The sequence below is a fragment of the Melitaea cinxia genome, chromosome 18 (assembly GCF_905220565.1).
Source record: "Melitaea cinxia chromosome 18, ilMelCinx1.1, whole genome shotgun sequence".
Lineage (NCBI taxonomy): Eukaryota > Metazoa > Arthropoda > Insecta > Lepidoptera > Nymphalidae > Melitaea > Melitaea cinxia.
Window position 1 is genome coordinate 2,099,362 of NC_059411.1, and position 19,067 is coordinate 2,118,428.

The following is a 19,067-nucleotide window of genomic DNA, read 5'->3' on the forward strand; positions in this document are numbered from 1 at the left end:
AAATTATATTGTAAAAATACGCATTAAAAATAATTTTATAAAAATATTTTAATTTTTTTTAATATTATAATTTTTTTTAAAGTAACGGTAAGTTTCTTTTTTTTAAATACAAATACAGTTAAAAAATAAAGTTTATTTTAGTCACCAGCATTTTTTTTTAACTAATGCTTTTATTACATTTTTGTTTTTTGTTGTAACCTTAATGAAATCTGAAAACACTTAATTTTGTGTAGGTACTTAGATTTTATTAATTTTTTGGTTTAATGTAGCGTTAATATTTTTCTTAAAATACTGAAAGAATAAATTGATATGTATAATCACATTCTTAAAAAGCTGCAATATGCTTGTAATTTATTTTTATTTTTTTTTTTTTTTAATTTGATTCAATAAAAAATAATAAAATATATATGACTTCTAAATGAAACTACTAATTACATACGAGTACATCATTTCAATTTTTAACAGATAAAGAACAAGAAACGACATGTTTGCGAAATCAGTGCTCTTATTCCTAATATTATTTCTAACAAGCGCGAGTTATCAGCAAACCAGGACACTTGAAAAGTTTCAGGAAGTTTTCGCGTGGAAACAGTTAACTTACAACATTTACGGGAATGTGTGTGAGTATAAATAAATAAATTAAAATGTTTAACGTACGCAGACGGCCATTTGTTAACCGCGAAACGGCAGTAAAATAGTTTTTTTTTATTTGGAGCAATGGATTTTATTTTCTAATGTGTAGCGATTTGATTTTAGTTGATTTTTAATACTTTCTCAAAAATTCTAACTTGAAAACCTCTTTCGAACAGTTAGTATATTAAGAAATCACAACTATTGCTTGTCGTCTATCGATATCTTAAATTATGCGTTCAAAACTCTATGTAAGTAAATTGCTTGACTTTATAAACAAGAAGTGTGAATATGCAGGGCCAGATTTAGAGGTCTGGAGGCCTCGAGGCGACAAAGGAATGAAGGCCCATTGGTCCCAAATTATTATCCAAATAAAATGGATGGCTTTTTTAAAGGTTTTTTTAAAACTCCCCCCCCAAAAAAAATATGAAAGGAAAAGTTGTTTACTAGTATTTATACTTAGTCTGAATTTGATTTTTTTTCCGAAGTCTATTGTGAAGGCCCCCGGCAAGCTCTCCCCTAAATCCGGCCCTGTGAATATGATTTTAAATATAGAATTTTTTAAAGCGTCCTTGACCAACCCTGTCAATAGATATTTATGTCGTGTAGTTCTTATGATGCAATCTTTATACAATTAATTGTATTTGCTAGCAAACGAAAAAAAAACCGATTTTAATTACACCGATTTGAGTAACACAATGTAGGTAGACTAAACAAATTAAGTGGTGTCATGGGACACTAGGTATGAACGTAGTTCCTTCGGATAGTATAGAAGCAACACAATTTGAAAAAAAAAAATGTTGAATTTTATATATATTTTCTAGTTCTTGATTTTTTTTTTGTTGTTTGGTTTTTAATTTAGTACATAAAAGTATTTAGGAAATTTAGTAGTTTAGAAAATAACAAATACCGTAAAATAAAATAAATCAATTAAAATAATAATAATAATAATTCAAACTATTAAGTGAAATAAAAAAAAACATATGGCTTTATTTATTTTTGTCGACAGTATAAAATTACATAAATAATTTTAAAAAAAGTTTACTAGTAATATTTTAGTTTTACAAAAGTCATATTATACAGTCGTGTGACCGATATTATGTCACTTCCGTTATATATTTTTCTTACGGTTTTAGAATCACATTTTTTTCAGTTCGCTCGCCCAGCCAAATGTCAAGCCTACCGTAAGGAACTTCGTTCCAAAAATGGTCGAGTAAATACACATTTTTAGAGATAACTCAAAAAATACCTACTCGAAACAAAATCGAAACAAAATCAAAATCAAAAATATCTTTATTCAAATTGGCTTCAAAAGCAGCTTCGAATTTTACAAATTAAAATTTTAATTACTTTTAAAAGTGAGTTACCACCGGTGCCGGATGTAGATTCTGTAGAGAATACTCGGTAAGAAACTCCGCAGTTGCTCTTTTAAAAATAATAATATATAAACTGTGTTTTAGTACAAAATTAGTAATATCTTGCTTGAAATACAGCGTCGCTAAGTCCACACATCTTTATCAACTATGTAATCCTGAACTGAATGAAGCTTTAGCTATTAATTTCTTTTTTAATACAAACTTTATTTTTTTTTCTCAAATAAATTCAATACATAAATATGTGACAAATACCACCTTTCGATTATAAAAAGATTTTTTATATATTACTTAGTCGCTAATGAATCCTAGCGAAATCATACATGACATTTTTATGTAGTGGAAACAAAGATAACGTAGAGAGACAAATAAATAAAATAAACCCGTTTTTTCTTATAAGTGCCTTGTAAACATTAACACGATTGTAATAATTGTTATATCCACTTGACATACAGCCATAAATGTTTTCAAACATATTACAAAATAAAATCCCTCATCGCGTCTGTTTACGATAAACTCAAAAACTATATAACGGATTTTAATGCGATGTCATCTACTCATAAATAGAGAAGATTTAGCGGGCGATTAGCTCACCAGTAGATCACGTTTTTTGACGGATAGCGGTATCCAACAGATAAAAGTTTTTGAATGTATTCTTCTTTTTTTACCATTGTATTTCACTGTATTTGTGAGTCATTTGCAAATATTAATATAAATGTTGTAATTTATTTATTGAGCAGGAAAAGAATCTAATAGGTTATTCTATCTCCCGCTGTAAAAGTCTAATCGTAACCAGTGACTTTGATTTTTAAGTTTTGTCGTTTTAACTAGTTATCGATCACGATCATGATTCAGCCATGGGCCTCTTTGTCCAAGTAGGAGGGTAGGAGCTTAATCCGACACGCTGCAGCTTAGGTTGCAGGATACGTTCCCTATTATGAGTAACGACTGCTTAACGCGCTCTCTAAGGACAGCTCTGCAGTCACCAACTCGCCTGCCCAGCGTGGTGACTATGGGCAAAACAAATGAGTTCACGTTATTTTTGGCGTAAACTTATGGAGGCCTATGTCCAGCAGTGGACTGTATAGGCTGTAATGATTTGAATTAAATAAAATAATCATCAAAATCAGTAGACCCAGATGGTAACAGACACATAAAATACAATCGACTTGAGTCCTCGTGCTGCTGCTGGAAGCTGGTGAATGAGTGACGAGAGCATTACGAAAAGTGTGATCGAGCGAGGCGAACGGAAATTGGGAGGGAAGTAAGAGATATAGTTAAGTTTCGTAGGTAGGTTTTACTTTAGTCGTGTGGTCTAAGGCACACTTGTTTTTTGAAGTCCGTCCGTTAAAATCTAGGATAATATTTTAAAGGCATTGTATGTTACATAGATGCAAAACAAAATAAAATAAGCTTCACTTACCATAAATAACCTACTGTATGTATAGTTCAGGGTCGTCTGCAATTCTGCAGTCAATATTAGCTACTATCATAAAAGGCGTAATTGTCTTGTTAATCCATTACATAACAATCAACCTATCAATTTAACCGACTTAAAAAGAAGGATGTTCTCAAATCGATTGTATTGTTTTTAACTGATTTCAAAAAAAGAAGGAGGTCTACAATTCGTCTATATTGTTTGACTTGAAGAATACGCCCTTAACAACCACTCTTGTGTAGTGGTGCGTGTGGGCGCTTAAATTTCGGCGGTATGTAGGTTCGATTCCCGTTCGGTATGGATATTTGTATTTATACAAATATTTGTTTCCGGTTTGGATGTCTGTTCTGACCCATAAGGGTCCCCACCGTGCCTCGGAGAGCACATTAAGCTGATAGCGATCGTTATTCATAGTAAAAAATATATACCCCCAACCCTAATCCTCCTCCATATAGAGAAAGAGGCCTATGCCCAGCAGTGAGATGTTACAGGCTGAATCATATCGTATCGTATATAGAATATCTACCCATACATATATAAAAGATTTTTAAATGCCCTCAAAATAATAATAATAATAAAAACTTTTTCTTTAAATCCTTTACTAACAACATATAACGTCGTATAAGTTGTTAATAAAAAGTTTTTTTTTTACTTTTAATATACTTTTTACATTATACTTATCACCTACCAAGTTCCTCAGTTTGGTTTCACAGCGGGGAAATCATAAAACCCTTAGACCGCCATCTTTAGAAGTATGCCACATTAGATTTAGAAAAATAACATAACGTTGTTTTTCGTTAACGTTCCCTTTCATTTGATACTCATATTGTAGGAGCGCATTAAAAATAAATAAATAGTCCGCCATCTTTAAATGTCCGCCATATTGGGTTTAGCAGAAGCACGAAACTGCTCGTGTGTTCAGCGCGTTGCAAGTTTTTTTTTCAGCTATGCTGGACACTTGATTAGGTAACTTTTAATGTGGTTATTGCTAGGCATCTCTCGCGTTTTAACATTAGTATTACGAAAATGACGATCATTAACTTTACATCAACGTGAATTGCAATGTTTTTGTACCTTTTTTTACTTCAATTAAGGAGACTATTTTGGATTTACCTTTGTTGGGTCTATTTCCTGTTGTGGTTCCTGTGGTGGTGAAACTAGCTTTAGCTTTCGGCTTTGATTTAGTATAGCGACTTCAACACTGTAAAACAACTTGTCTATAGACATATGTCTATTAATTAAAAATTAACTTTATAGTAGGAGATCCGAACTGGAGACGAACTTCACCTATAATTTTATACTTAGTAATTTTACAAGGCAAACATCTGTATGTACACAAAGTTAACAAAAATATGCAAAACTAGAAGTGTAAATGCTGCGAACTTGTTTTATGTTTTACCATACAATAAACGTTAATACTATTTTCATTTATTGATCTATAAATGTATTAGTAGTTTTGTAGTAGTGTAGTTCGTCATCAAACTCTACTATTTAATTTATTTCTTCTTGCAGTACTCGAAGACAGATACGGCGAGGTTGAAGCCGCTCGCGAGAAGAGACGGGCTGACACGATCGTGTTCAATGACGACGAGGACGCTGCCACAGACTGGAGCAAGCGTATGACTTATAATTTATTTATTAACCGACTTCTTAAAGGGAAGATTTTCACCACATCACTTTTTACTGGGTGTACCGATTGAAACCATGGCACGGAAAGTTAGGGCAACAGTCACAGCGCAAGCTAGCTACAGGACTGTTGCATTGGCGGTCGCGAGTTCGATCTCCGCATGTGGCATACATTTGTATTGACCATACAGATGTGTTCCGTGATCTGTGCATTTGTGCTTGTGTATAGTATGCGTTTCTGAACACCCGATACAGGAGTAAATCCTAGAAGGACTATAAATAGTAATCCTTGAGGCCGTTGAGTGTGAGGGGTTTATTTAATAATATATTATATTAACCAAATAACATACTTTAAAGAACAAATTTTATAGCACTTAAATAAATAATATGTTGCTCCAACGCCATCTATCAAAAATCGAGAAAACGTCGTCGATAGACTAAAATAACCCTAAATTAATAACGTCGAAAGACTAATAAATTGTTTTCTAATAGCGATAGATGGCGGTAGTTTATTTACCATTTTGATATTATATTTTAATCTTTTTCATATTTACTGAATTTTTCATTCAATTACAATAAAATATAGCCTATGTCACTCCTGAATAGTGTAGCTTTCTGTTAGTGAAAGAATTTTCATGATCGGATCAGTATTTGCGAAGATGACCCCCTACATACAAAGTTATAAATTTTACCTCTTTATGATATTAGTATAGATTTATCTAGTATGGACTAAAAATAAAATTTTATTTTCATTGCAGGACCAGATAGTAACAACAACGGTACGAGTACTGTTACTACAGTCAATCCAAATGGTAAGACTCATTTTAAGCGCTTTTCGCGTAGCTAATACTGAGATGGATTCGGCGATTAGATCTTTTAGGCAAACAAAAAATTATTTAGTGGAGTTTAGGTACTCCTTAAGTCACAATGGCCCATGGTGTGTAAAATTTATAGCAAGTGAAATCGTGTCGAACATTAACTGTGGGCGGTAATGCTAAGACCTATCGTGAGAGTTACGTTTTACGCAACGCCTCTTGTGAGAACGATGAGTGTATTTTTAAATATAATGACAATTGTTCTAAATGAGTAAACTCCAGTCGCATATCGGGACTGACACGCACAAAAACTATAACTTAGCGACCGCAGTCTGGTTTTTATCTTTTTGTAATTTCAGATGAAGCAGGAAAGTTTTTTGTTCAATACAACAATGTACCGATGGGAGTTGAAAGAGTCGGTGATAGATTGTTCGTGACTGTACCACGGAGACGATACGGTGAGTAGACTTAAGAGAGTAAAGATTAATGGCCTTCCCACTACTCTTATTTTTTCGCCACTTTATAATACTTTTTATATAGGTAGAGCATATGTTTAGAAAGGGCACAGTAGGAATTATCCCCAACCTTAGAGAAGATTCCGGACCGTTGTGTTTGTGTCGTAAAAAAGATAATAAAAGCTCCCAGGGATGTGCTGTATTAGCAGTGGTATTAGGGTGGACAACGCACTATTATTGCTCCTGGTATTAAGTGGCTCCTGACATCGGCAACCGCTTACCACTAAGTAGATCTTATGCTTGTTCGTCATTTTGATTGATTGAGAAAATCTTCTCTTCTCATTGTAACTGAGGTAAAATTATTATAAAAAACAAATTACATTACTCGAACAGGACTCAACTAAAATATCTTCAAAAACCAATATTTTTCTAATACAACGTTTGCAAATAAATGTAAGGTCTGTCTGATGGTAAGCGAATTCCGTAGCTTATGGATGACTGCAACACTGCAGGTGCAAGCATTGCAGGTGAACCTTGTTGACAGACCTAAAAGTTAACGTTAGACAAGAGATATTAAAATAAAAACTAAATGAAGAAACATTTTGACAATAAATATGTAGAGCAATGTCTCAGACAACAATTATTTTACAGGTATACCCTCCACCCTTAACTTTATTGATTTGAAAGAAACAAGGGACAGGTCGCCAGCATTGCGGCCGTATCCGAACTTGAGTGAGGCGAGGTCTCTGACGTCGGTGTACAGGACGCGAGCTGACGAATGCGGTAGACTGTGGATGGTCGACACGGGGCTACTGGAAATACCAGGTACGATACGATTTAGGCTGTAATATCCCACTGCTAGGCATAGACCTCTTTCTCCATGTAGAAATATCGGACCTTTGTCCACCATGCTGCTCCACTGCGGATAGGCAGATATATTCCCTACTATGAGTAACGAAAAAAATATTTGTACTAACATAAATTATATTTGTGTCGTTGTTCAAAACGTTAATTAACAGAACAAATATACAACTACTTACAGACAACCCGAGCCAATTGCAGCCGGCAGCGATTGTGATATACGACCTGGAAACCAACACTCAGATCATGACATATCCCTTCAAGAGCTCCGACATTCCAGCTGCGAACACACCGACAGGTGAGCTGTGAAAACCTTTATGAATCCCATATATCAGCTACCTGATGTTGAGTAAGCATCGCCACAGCCTAGCCCGTTGGCGCAGTTTGTAGATACCCTGCTTTCTGCTCTCTGGGTGTAATATATACTTGTTTACAAATATAGTATTTATATGTATCGAAAAGAAAAAATGTAGCTATACCAGTCGGCTGTTACCTATAACACAAGCATTAAGTTGCTTACTTTAGGAACCTGTGTGTGTGTTGTATTTACACATTGGCACTTATTTATACAACTACTATAGCTGACCGACAGACGCTGTCCTGTTCTACGAACTATTAAACGCGTGAAGTTAGAATTTTCGTTACTACCAATTTTAACAAGAATAGTACAAGAATGATATCTCAAAAACTAATTCTCAAATCTCGCTTTATTTGAATAAGACCACACGAAATGCATCACCTTTTGGTTAGAAAAAGAATCATCAATATCTGCACACCCAGTAAAAATTTATGATGTAACACACTAAAAAGATGCAGTGGATTTGAGAAACTTCCATTTATTGAAGTCAAATGAAATGTAGTTGATTTGACTTATTCTAGGTCTAGCGTCAATAACGATAGACATAAACGGAGACTGCGAGGACGCGTACGCGTATGTCCCGGATCTGACGACGTTCGGCGTAATCGTCTATTCGCTGAAGGAGAACGATAGCTGGAGACATTCTCACGCTTATTTCTCTTTCAACCCAGTCGCTTCAACCTTGGACATTGCTGGTGAGTACTGCAGGTTAGAGGGCTTTACATATATCCGTGTTTCGACATTATTTTTATTTGCATTTAACTATCAATTAGATATATTGTATTTTGAAAAGTGATGTCACTAAATTTTGGACCCTTCCCGACATCTTGTCACATATTGTCACAGATCGCGACTTTCGCATAGAAAATTTCAATCACCTGCTCTAATACTAATAACTATTGGTTCGAATTGTCAAAATCTTTTTGTGTTGGATAGCCCATTTACCGAGGAAGTCGATAAGTTTTTTGCCCTCAACGCGATTCCTCAACGCTCATTACCGCGAGTAAACCGCGAGGTACGACTAGCTTATCATAAACTAATAACGAGCACTGGAACAGGCGAGCGCTTCCAGTGGGACGACGGTGTGTTCAGCATCACGTTGAGTGAGCGCGGAGCTGATGGCTGCAGGACGGCGCTCTTCCATCCCTTGATCGGCACCGAGGAGTTCTCCGTCTCCACCTGCGTTTTGAAGAACCGCGCCGTGAGGCAGAGCAGGAACTACTTCAGCTTGTATTCTGTGAGTGTATGATTCTGCCTGTAAAATTCAGCTGGGCATATCCATCTTTCTCCATGCAGAAGGGTCGGACCTTAATCCAACACACTGCTGCTGGTATTTATGATAACAACCAGGACCGACAGGTTAACGTGCTCTCCGAGGTACGTTGGGTAAACCCACACGGACGGACGACCAGATCGGAAAGAAATATTTAAACAAATCGTCGGTGATACTGCAATGCCGCGTAACTGAGGTAGGGCACAGCAGGAATTTCCTGCTCAAAATCTGGAGCAGCCCGATTGGGGCAGTGCCTCGACCTTACAGAAGATCACAGCTAAATAATACTGCTTTCAAGCAGTATTGTGTTCCTGTTGGTAAGTTGTCCCAGGGCTCCTGGGTGGGGGGGGGGGATTGGGTCGCCAATGCGCTTGCGATGTTTCTGGTGTTGCAGGAGTCTATAAGCTACGGTAATCTCTTACCATCAGGTGAGCCGTACGCTTGTTGGCCGACCTAGTGATATTAAAAAAAAACCTAATATTTGCTAGTACCGCGTGAGTATAAGAAAATAAAAAATGTGATTACGTGCGCAGAGGCTCTTTATAACAGTTGTCATCGTCCCATGAGGTCAACTGAGTGCTTCTCTAATAAAAATGCTTCAAAGGAGAGACGTCAAAACTGCGAAAGCAACGGTCAGCCAGAAGTATTTTTAAAACCGCGTGTCTACTACGTACGTATCATAGGAACAGTTGTATTAGTAATTGTTGTAAGGTAGCTAAATTTAATTTCGGTTCATTATGTAAGAGAAAGGAAGTAAAAGTGAAATATAATTGTTGAATATAAATGGAATGTACCTAAGTGTACTTATCCCAATAGCTACTTAAACCTAATTCGCCTATGTTGTGCCAAAGAAATTCTGATTCACGTTTCCCAAAAAACTTTGGTAGATTATTCTTTGAATAAATATAAAAGTTGGTGTTCTAAACATTGTACAACAAACTCCAATGTCTCTTTGTTGGACATAATAAACGTACAATCTACGGAACCTGCCGACCTGGCGATTATAATTGGTTTCCTGACAATTTGAAGGGAGATGCAGTAAAAGCAAACTTATGATTTATCTCGAAACTTGGAAAAGACAATCAAACAAAAAGAATATGATACTTGGAAAAACGTATATCGAGCTTAAGAAATTCGATAATAAATGCTGTTAAATAGACAAGCGGGATAAAAAGTAGCATATTTTTTATTCTAGATCTCTATGTACTGCGTTTCATCGAAATCGGTCTAGTAGTTTTTGCGTGAAAGACTAAAAAACATAAACATACAAACTTCCGTATTTAGTATAAGTATTAGAAGGATTAATACGCCTGTCCCAGCTGGTCGGCCGACGCGGTGACGCCAGTCAGTCGACGATGCACGGCTACCACCAGGGCACGGGGACCGTGTTCTTCGCAGACGTCGGGCGTGACGCCGTTTCCTGCTGGAACACGGGCACTCTGTTAAACCCGTCTAACATCGCCATACTGGCGAGAGACCGGCAGAGAATGAGTTACCCTTCAGGTATTATATATATTTTTTCTTATTATATTTTTTTCCTAACTCTACGCTTCAGCCTGTAATATCCTACAACTGGCCATAGGCCTCTTTCCCCATGTAAGAGAAGGATCAGAGCTTAATCCACCACGCTGCTCCAATGCGGGTTGGCGGATATATTCTCTACTACGAGTAATGATCGCTATCAGGTGTACATGATAACAACCGGGACCGACGGCTTAATGTGCTCTCTGAGGCACGGTGGGGAGACCCACTAGGACTGCACAAACACCCAGACCACGGCAAACACCTGTATGGCCAATACAAATGTTTCATGTGCGGGGATCGAACACGCAACCGCCAGCGCAACAGGTACAATCCATGGCCGTAACCGTTGCGCCAACGCGGCGTCGGTCGTTTTTCCTAATAAATTTTTATAAATTGTAAACCAAAAAAAGGCTAGTAAAAAAGTTTTCTTTCTTTCTTTTTTTCAGGTATCAAAATATTAAATACCTCGATTCAAATTTAAAAAAAAAGGTTCTTAATGAAATGAAGAAATTAATTCCGTAAAAAAGTGATTAGAAGTAAATATATCTTCGTGTAGTTTTTTTTTTTTTTTTAAATCTGTGATACAAGAAGCGTGAAATTCAAATATTTGCATTCGTATATAATATTTATATTATTCCTGAGGGATGAAACTCCAATAACATTTTTGCCCCAGATCTGCATGTGACCGGCGACGAAGTTTGGGTAATGGCGAACACTCTGCCGAGGTTTGGATATTCAAGACTCAACACGAACGAATACAACTTTTATATTTACAGGTATTTTTCTATTTTCTGTTAGCAAGCTAGCAACGCTTATTTGCGGCCATTTTCTCACAGGTTATATATACAGCGGTATATCGTCATATATAAAAAAAAACTTTAATCTATAATAATATATATAAAAGCGAAAGGTAACTCACTCATCACGAAATCTCCGAAACTATAACACCTACAAACTTGAAATTTGGCAGGTAGGGTCCTTATAAAACGTAGACATCCGCTAAGAACGGATTTTACGAAATTTGACCCCTAAGGGGGTAAAACGGTTTAAGAGAAGTTTGTATGAAAATATAAAATTAGAAAATATAAATAATATAGTTTAAAAGAAGTTTGTATGAAAGTCCTATGTTTTTAAAGTAGGAGACTTGAAATTTAAAATGTATGCTCTATAGATAGTGAGAAGGTGTTCAAATATTGTATCTTTAGAAATCAAATCGCTTTTGGGGTTAAAACGGGATATGGTAGGTTGACTCACTCATCATTAAATCTCCGAAACTATAACACCTAAAACTTGAAATTTGGCAGATAGGCTCCTTATAGGTCGTAAACATCAATAAGAACGAATTTTACGAAATTCGACCCCTAAGGGGATAAAACGGGGGTTGGAAGTTTGTATGAAAGTCCTATGTTTTTGAAGTAAGAGACTTGAAATTTAAAATGTATGCTCTATAGATGGTGAGAAGGTGTCCAAATAATGTATCTTTAGAAATCAACTCCTTTTTGGGGTTAAAACGGGGGATGGTAGGTTGACACCCTCATTACGAAATCTCCGAAACTATAACACTTACAAACTTGAAATTTGGCAGATAGGCTCCTTATAGGGCGTAGACATTTGCTAAGAACGGGTTTTACGAAATTTGACCCCTAAAGGGGTAAAACGAGGATTGGAAATTTATATGAATGTCCTATGTTTTGAAGTAAGAGACTTGAAATTTAAATTTTATGGTCTATAGATGGTAGTAGAAAGGTGACCAAATAATTTATCTTTAGAAATCAACTCTCTTTTGGAGTTAAAACGGGGGATGGTAGGTTGACTCACTCATCACGAAACCTCCGAAACTATAACAGCTACAAAGATAAAATTTGGCAGGGAGGTAGATTATAGTTAGCAGACGTCCGCTAAGAACGGATTTTACGATATTTCACCGCTAAGGGGGTTTAATTGGGATTGATAGTTTGTATGAAACAGCCTGAAAATAAAACTAAAAATGTGGTGTATAGACAGCTTTTATAAAAATAACTATTAAATTATACTAAATTGTGCCTTAAAAAAAGTTATTCAGTTTGATAAGCATTTCAAGTGACTGAAATAAAAAAATAATTTGCGTTAAACATCTTAATAGTAATGCATATCTTCATAACCACGCGGACGTAGTCGCGGGCAATAGTTAGTGTATTATAAAACAAAGTCTCCAAAAGTGTATGTGATCGATTCGTTCAAAATTTACTGAATGATTTTCATGCGGTTTCACCATTTGAGAGAGGGCTCCACCATTGGCAAGAGGAAGATTTACGGAATGGCTAAGCCGATTTTGATGAGAGTTTCACTGGAAGTTTTCCGGAAAAACTTTGTGACACACTAATTTCAACGCGAGCGAAGCCGCGGGCACAGCTAGTTTGATATAAAAACACGCTTATAGGTACATCATGTCCGTAAAAATACAACAAATTATTACCGGTTTACACCTGTTGTAGTTGCGGCCGAGTGGGCATCAGCACCCAAGGCACCCATGGCTTTTAAATTTTTTTATACGCACTGCTTTTATATGAATAATATTTCATATAATCAAGTGAATGATTTTTTTTTTTTTTTTTGTAAAATTAATTAAATCAATTTAATTAAGTGTTTGCGCCTACTTTTTCACTGGCACCCGGTTATCAATGTATTTGCCGAACGTAATGATTTTGCAGGGGGATCTTGGGCTATAAAGTATTAACTAGTTTAATATGTATGAGAAAATCACTATTTTGTTTACTTCTTTTTCAGAGGCAATGTTTATGAACTGATCAAAAACACCGTATGTGAGCCGCCGCAACTGTGAACACATTGCAACAAAATACGAATGATTTTATACAAAAGTATTATAATTAAATAAATTTATATTTTTTCATATCCTGTTTAACTTCTTTTATTCATCCATTTTATTGAGTCCTGACTCTACAGCAGAAAACACCTTAATCAAAAACTTATTTTACCTCAACCTTACAGAAGACTACAGCTAAATAATACTTCTTTATAGCAGTGTTGTTCCTGTTGTTTTTAAGGTAGCCAAAACTCCTGGAAAGGGTCAGAGGTAGGGTTGGCAATGTGCTTGTAATGCTCCTAGTATTGCATGCATGGGCATACATAGCCGTTTACCATCACGGACTGTGCACTTGTTTGCCACGACACATTGCACTTGAATACAGCGATAAGGGCGCGTTGCCACTGAGATATCAATATCATCTACAGTCGAGAAATCAAGTAAGAAGCCAATATAACTTCTAAAATGATTTTAAAAAAAGAGGTTGAAATTTTTTCTTGTATCATACCGCCTTTGGTTCATAATAAATCGTCGGTGTTCTTTCATTCTATCCGTCAAAGAGTTTCTTAATTTGACTGTATCTTATTTTTTTTTTCAAGTGTTACCTCATGACTTTCTGATTCCTTTCTTATTCGAATGCTAATCCTGGTTATTTGAAGACCTGATGAGTAGGTTTTGAGCTGACCTAGATTACGTTGATGCCTTTCTCATTTCATTACTAGTCGATATAACCCATGTAATGTTTTAATAATTGCCCATGTAATTTTTTAATAATTGTGTTTGCTCGCAAACGAAAAAAACCGACTTCAAAAACATCGACGAGTAATACAACGTAGATCGACGAAAAAATAGTCAAGTAACTACGCGTTATCAAAGATTACTCAAAAAGTAGTTATCAGAACTCAATAAAATTTATATTTGACCACACGACAAACATCAGTTTTCGATTAAATTAAAAATTATTAAAATCGGCACACCCAGTAAAAAGTTATTGCGGATTTTCGAGAGTTTCCCTCGATTTCTCTAGGATCTCATCATCAGATCCCTGTTTTCCTTATCATGGTACTAAACGAGGGATATCTCCTTTCCAACAAAAAAGAATTATCAAAATCAGTACATCCAGCAGAAAGTTATGTGGTATAATACAACGTAGGTCGACGAAAAAAGCGTCAAGCAAAAACGCATTATTAGATATGTTGCAGTCAAAACTCTTAACCAGTCAAAAGCACTATTGACTAGCAAAATCAGTCAGAAGTACGTTTGACCGTTTGCTTTAGTCAATAATACTTTTGACTAAAATAACAGTTAAAAGTAATTTTGCCCAATGGAGCTGGTTAAAAGTACTTTTGACTAAATGATTTCGTCAAAAGTGGTTTTGATTGGTTGTATCAGTTAAAACTCTTAAAAAGTTAAGGTGGTCAATAAAAATAACGACAAACGCACATATAAACTTTTATATTACTCATTATTAGTGGAGAACGTGCTGATATTAGAACAAAAATGAGTGACTACGAAAAGAAAGAAGGCTTTTTGCAAAGAATTTTAGCGATGGAAGATATGAAAGATAGTCATTTCAATGTGATAACAAAAGAAAAATTTGAAAAGTTTGCAATGGACGTGGAAGACGCGAAATTTAATGAAAAGGAAACACCATTACAGTACAGTAGACTACAACGCTTTAACACATTGAAGTTTGTGGTATAAAAAAATTAGTTACAAACACAGAACCTGTCAAATATTTTTGCCGGCTGAGGAAATCTACGACATTATTTATTTTATTTATTTTATTTTATTTGGGAAACAAACAATTATTACAACACTATTCCATAAAACCAATATAAAAATAACACAAATCAATCAAGTTTCCACAATAAAATTATAACAAACACTTGACAATCCATGATAAAAACAAAAAAACAAAAACTAAACATAAAGTAAACACAGTAATTAACAGTTAAAACAATTGTTCACGAAATAACAATTTATGTAAAATATTCTTATAATTACTAATTTTCATGTTGAATATGTCTAAATTCTCACTATGCTCATTATAATTCCTACAGGCACGCAGCAAAAACACATTTTTGGCATAATCATTTCTACAACGGGGCACGAAGAACAAAGATTGATTTCTTGAGCTAAGACGGGGACATTCAAATAAAATTTTACTAAAAAGACTCTTAGAATCAACAAGACCATGGACAATTTTGTAAAGAAATAATTGGTCCCTCAAGTCTCTGCGCACCTTTAATGGGGTGATACTTGCCAGGACTTTATTGGTCGAATGGTCGGAATTGGCAATTCTAAATCGGAAATGTTTTAAAAATTTTAATTGGATTTTTTCGATTTTATTTATATATTTTTTATAAATCGGGTTCCAAACTGTAGATCCATATTCCAAAAGGGACCTTACGTAAGCATTAAAAAGAAGGATAAGGGTATTGCAATTTTTAAACTCTTTAGTAGATCTTAGGATAAATCCTAGCATCTTATAAGCTTTGGATGTGATATAATCAATATGATAAGCATAACTTAACTTTTGATCTAAGAAGACACCCAAATCTCTTATCTCAGAAACTCTGGCTAAAACGGTATTCTGTAATTTGTAGTCAAACTGTATAGCCCTCATCTTCCTCGTAAATGTCACGGCACTGCATTTTTTTATATTTAATTTTAAAAAGTTATAATTACAGTAACTCTCAAAGCTATCGAGATCATCCTGAAGTAAAACGCAGTCGTGAGTAGAGTCAATAATTTTAAAAATCTTCATATCATCTGCATAGAGCAATATACTGCAATTACTAATGTATTTTGTTACGTCATTGATAAAGATATTAAACAATAATGGTCCGAGATGAGAGCCCTGAGGTACTCCAGAGGTAACGGGCACAAATGACGAACAAAAACCCTTAACAGCAACAGCCTGACTACGGTCCCGTAAATAAGATTCAAGCCAACGAAGCAAATCACCGTGTATACCTATTGCACTAAGTTTTTTGACTAACAGGTTATGAGAGATCTTATCAAAGGCTTTTGAAAAGTCCGTATAAACGACATCAACCTGACCACCCCTATCCATTGTTGTTGTCAGTTGATGAGTCAACTTACAAAGGTTTGTTTCGGTCGATCTGCCATCTACAAATCCATGCTGCTGGTCAATGATCAAAGGCCTTACTACGGGATATAATTGATCATAAATAATTTTTTCAAATAATTTTGCAACAGTGTTTAGTTTGGATATGGGTCTATAATTCTGTATGTTGTGCCTATCTCCCGTCTTGTAAATTGGTACTACAAACGATTGTTTCCATATTTTAGGCACTCTTCCAGTACGAAGAGATAAGTTAAATAAAATAAATAGAGGGACATCCAAACTACTGCAGCAAGACTTAAGAAAAATGGGAGGAATACCATCAGGACCGCCCCCCTTGCATATATCCAAACCTTTCAAGTATTTTCTAACTAATTTAGTAGAAAGATCGACCGAACCTATAGAAGCAGCCTGAGAGTTACAACAGAGATCTACCAGCAACGATTCACTGTCACTATGTGATTGTGAATTAGATTCAAAGGCCGACTGAAAATAGGAATTAAAAAGCTGACAGATTTCGAAACCGTTAGAAGATTGAATTTCATTAAAAATCATTATATCTGGAATGTCGGTAGAAGCTTTCTTGGATTTAATAAAAGACCAAAAGGATTTGCTATTAATTTTGATATTACTTTCAGCATTCTCAATGAATTTATCGTAACATTCCGACTGAACACGCTTTTGGCGATTGCGTAAAAGTTTAAACGTATTGTAGTCACTCTCTCTCTTATAAATCTTCCATTTTTTATGAAATTTCAGCTTCTCATTAATAATTTTAATGAGCGTCTTCGTATACCACGGGGGATATCGTACACCTTTACATTTTTTGGTTGGAACGTACTTTTCAATAATTAAATTAATTACTTCATAAAAATTACATAGTGCCGTATCTATATCATTCGTATTTAAAACTTCAGCCCATTTGATTGAGGACAATGCTAAATTTATGGTATCGTAATCAGCAGCACGGAAGACAGACACACAACGAATTGGAGGGCGCAATGTAATAGTGCATAAAATAAGAGGCTGCACAAGTAAAGCTGGATGATGACAGTCTTCAATTACTAGCGGCTCCCTACAATGGCGGGTATTACAGTTAACATCGCTAATCACCAAATCAAGAAATCTATCATTAATATTACGAACATTATTAAATTGACTAAAACCAGTAAATTGGAGAAAACTATATAGTGACTGGACTGAGGCATCGTTAGTATTTACATTTAAAATTTGATTACTAGACGAGTCAGAGTGGCTCCATCTAGCAGCACTAATATTAAAATCACCTAATATTAAAAAGTGATCGCAAGGTTTATTTAAATAATAATTTGAAATAGATTCAAAAAAGTCGACCAAAGCGTCAGACTGGTATAGACAATGTGGAAAATAGCAGCAAAATAAATGCAACACAGCTGAATTTGGTCGCACATTAATTTGTAACGTAACCTGCATCACATCCGCAACAGCACCAGGGAATTCGACAGGCTCTGATTCGATTACTAAGAAGCCACGCCTAACTGCTATAAGGACACCACCACCCATCCGATCCCCCCTAGAAGCATAATTACGATCACATCTGTATACGTTGTACCGACTATCGAATAATTCAGCGTCAAAAATTCCAGGATTCAACCATGTTTCGCTTAGACAGATAATATCGTAATCATTGCACATTAGGCTCCTAAAGAAAGTATTAGTCTTAGTTCGAAGACCACGAACGTTTTGGTAATAAATAGAGAGATTAAGTGAACCCATTATTTAAGAAAATCAATATAACGTAAACGTTATTAACTTTAAAGCAAAAGTGACCATTCCGATTATTCTTACAATTTTTACTATATAAATTTAATAAATACAAGTATCTACCCCAGGCGTGCCAAAAATAAAAATTAAAAAATAATGTACATAAACAAAAATTAACACAGTTATAAAAATAATTAACAAAAAATAAACTAATGTAAAAAGTGATAAAAACTATGATTAAACAAACCAGAACACAAAAAATAAATACACTGAAGATGCAAACAATACGAACTTTAATATTACAGTACGAGTTAAGCCAGATAACGATAACTATCAACGATACCATAGTTCTTACTTTATTTTGTTTAAATCCGAAACGCTCGAAATATGTATGATAGGACTAGTATCTGTTCGGCGCACCATAATAGCACAGTTCTTAACCCATGTATACAAGTACTTGTTTTCTTTAGCCCTTACTTTAACTCGCTGTAAAAGAGACTTGTTAACACTCGTTAGGTGATCGTTGAAAAATATTTTAGAGTTGTCATCCTTAAAGCCAAGATCGTTAGCGCTAAATTTAAACTTTCTCGCCAAACTCAAGAAATCGTCCTTTTTATAGCGCGCCAAAAATCGCACTATTATAGGTTTGGTTCTTTTAGAGTCGCTGTTCTTGGATGCCACACGAGTTACGAAGTCCACATCGCGGCTGATATCAAGAGGGAAATCAATTCGCTTAGAAACACACTCCAAAATATGCATTAAATTTTCGCCTTTTCTTTCCGGTACACCGTAGATCTCGACATTGGATCGTCTAGCCCACTGCTCACGGTTATTCACTTGAGACTCCAGCTCAATAATACTGCTCTTTATCTCGCCAACAGCCGTCTTGGTTGCCTGGAGTGTTTTGACTTCACTATCCATCATATCGATTTTTTTGCATAAACTCTCGTACTGGCTACTCATGAATGATATGCTTTGTTTAAAGGCAGCAATTTCTTCCCTAATTGGCGATAGTTCAGTTAAAATAATATCGACAATAGTGGTCTTTACATTGGACCACAGTTTTTCGATCTCCAT

At 35.3% G+C, this 19,067-nt stretch overlaps 2 protein-coding genes across 2 annotated transcripts; one reads left to right on the forward strand and one right to left on the reverse strand.

Moving 5' to 3' along the window:
* The first annotated feature begins 469 nt into the window (after positions 1-469).
* Positions 470-13,245, forward strand: LOC123662436 (L-dopachrome tautomerase yellow-f2-like). Its single transcript, XM_045597279.1, has 11 exons — positions 470-620; positions 4,954-5,058; positions 5,814-5,879; positions 6,242-6,340; positions 6,989-7,162; positions 7,380-7,496; positions 8,078-8,251; positions 8,615-8,793; positions 10,149-10,332; positions 11,027-11,129; positions 13,120-13,245. The coding sequence occupies exons 1-11, from the start codon at positions 485-487 to the stop codon at positions 13,172-13,174; spliced, it is 1,392 nt and encodes a 463-aa protein (XP_045453235.1). The 5' UTR covers positions 470-484; the 3' UTR covers positions 13,175-13,245.
* Positions 13,246-18,341: 5,096 nt separating this feature from the next.
* On the reverse strand, positions 18,342-19,067 carry LOC123662437. The gene has a single exon (XM_045597280.1). The coding sequence runs from the start codon at positions 19,065-19,067 to the stop codon at positions 18,342-18,344; it is 726 nt and encodes a 241-aa protein (XP_045453236.1).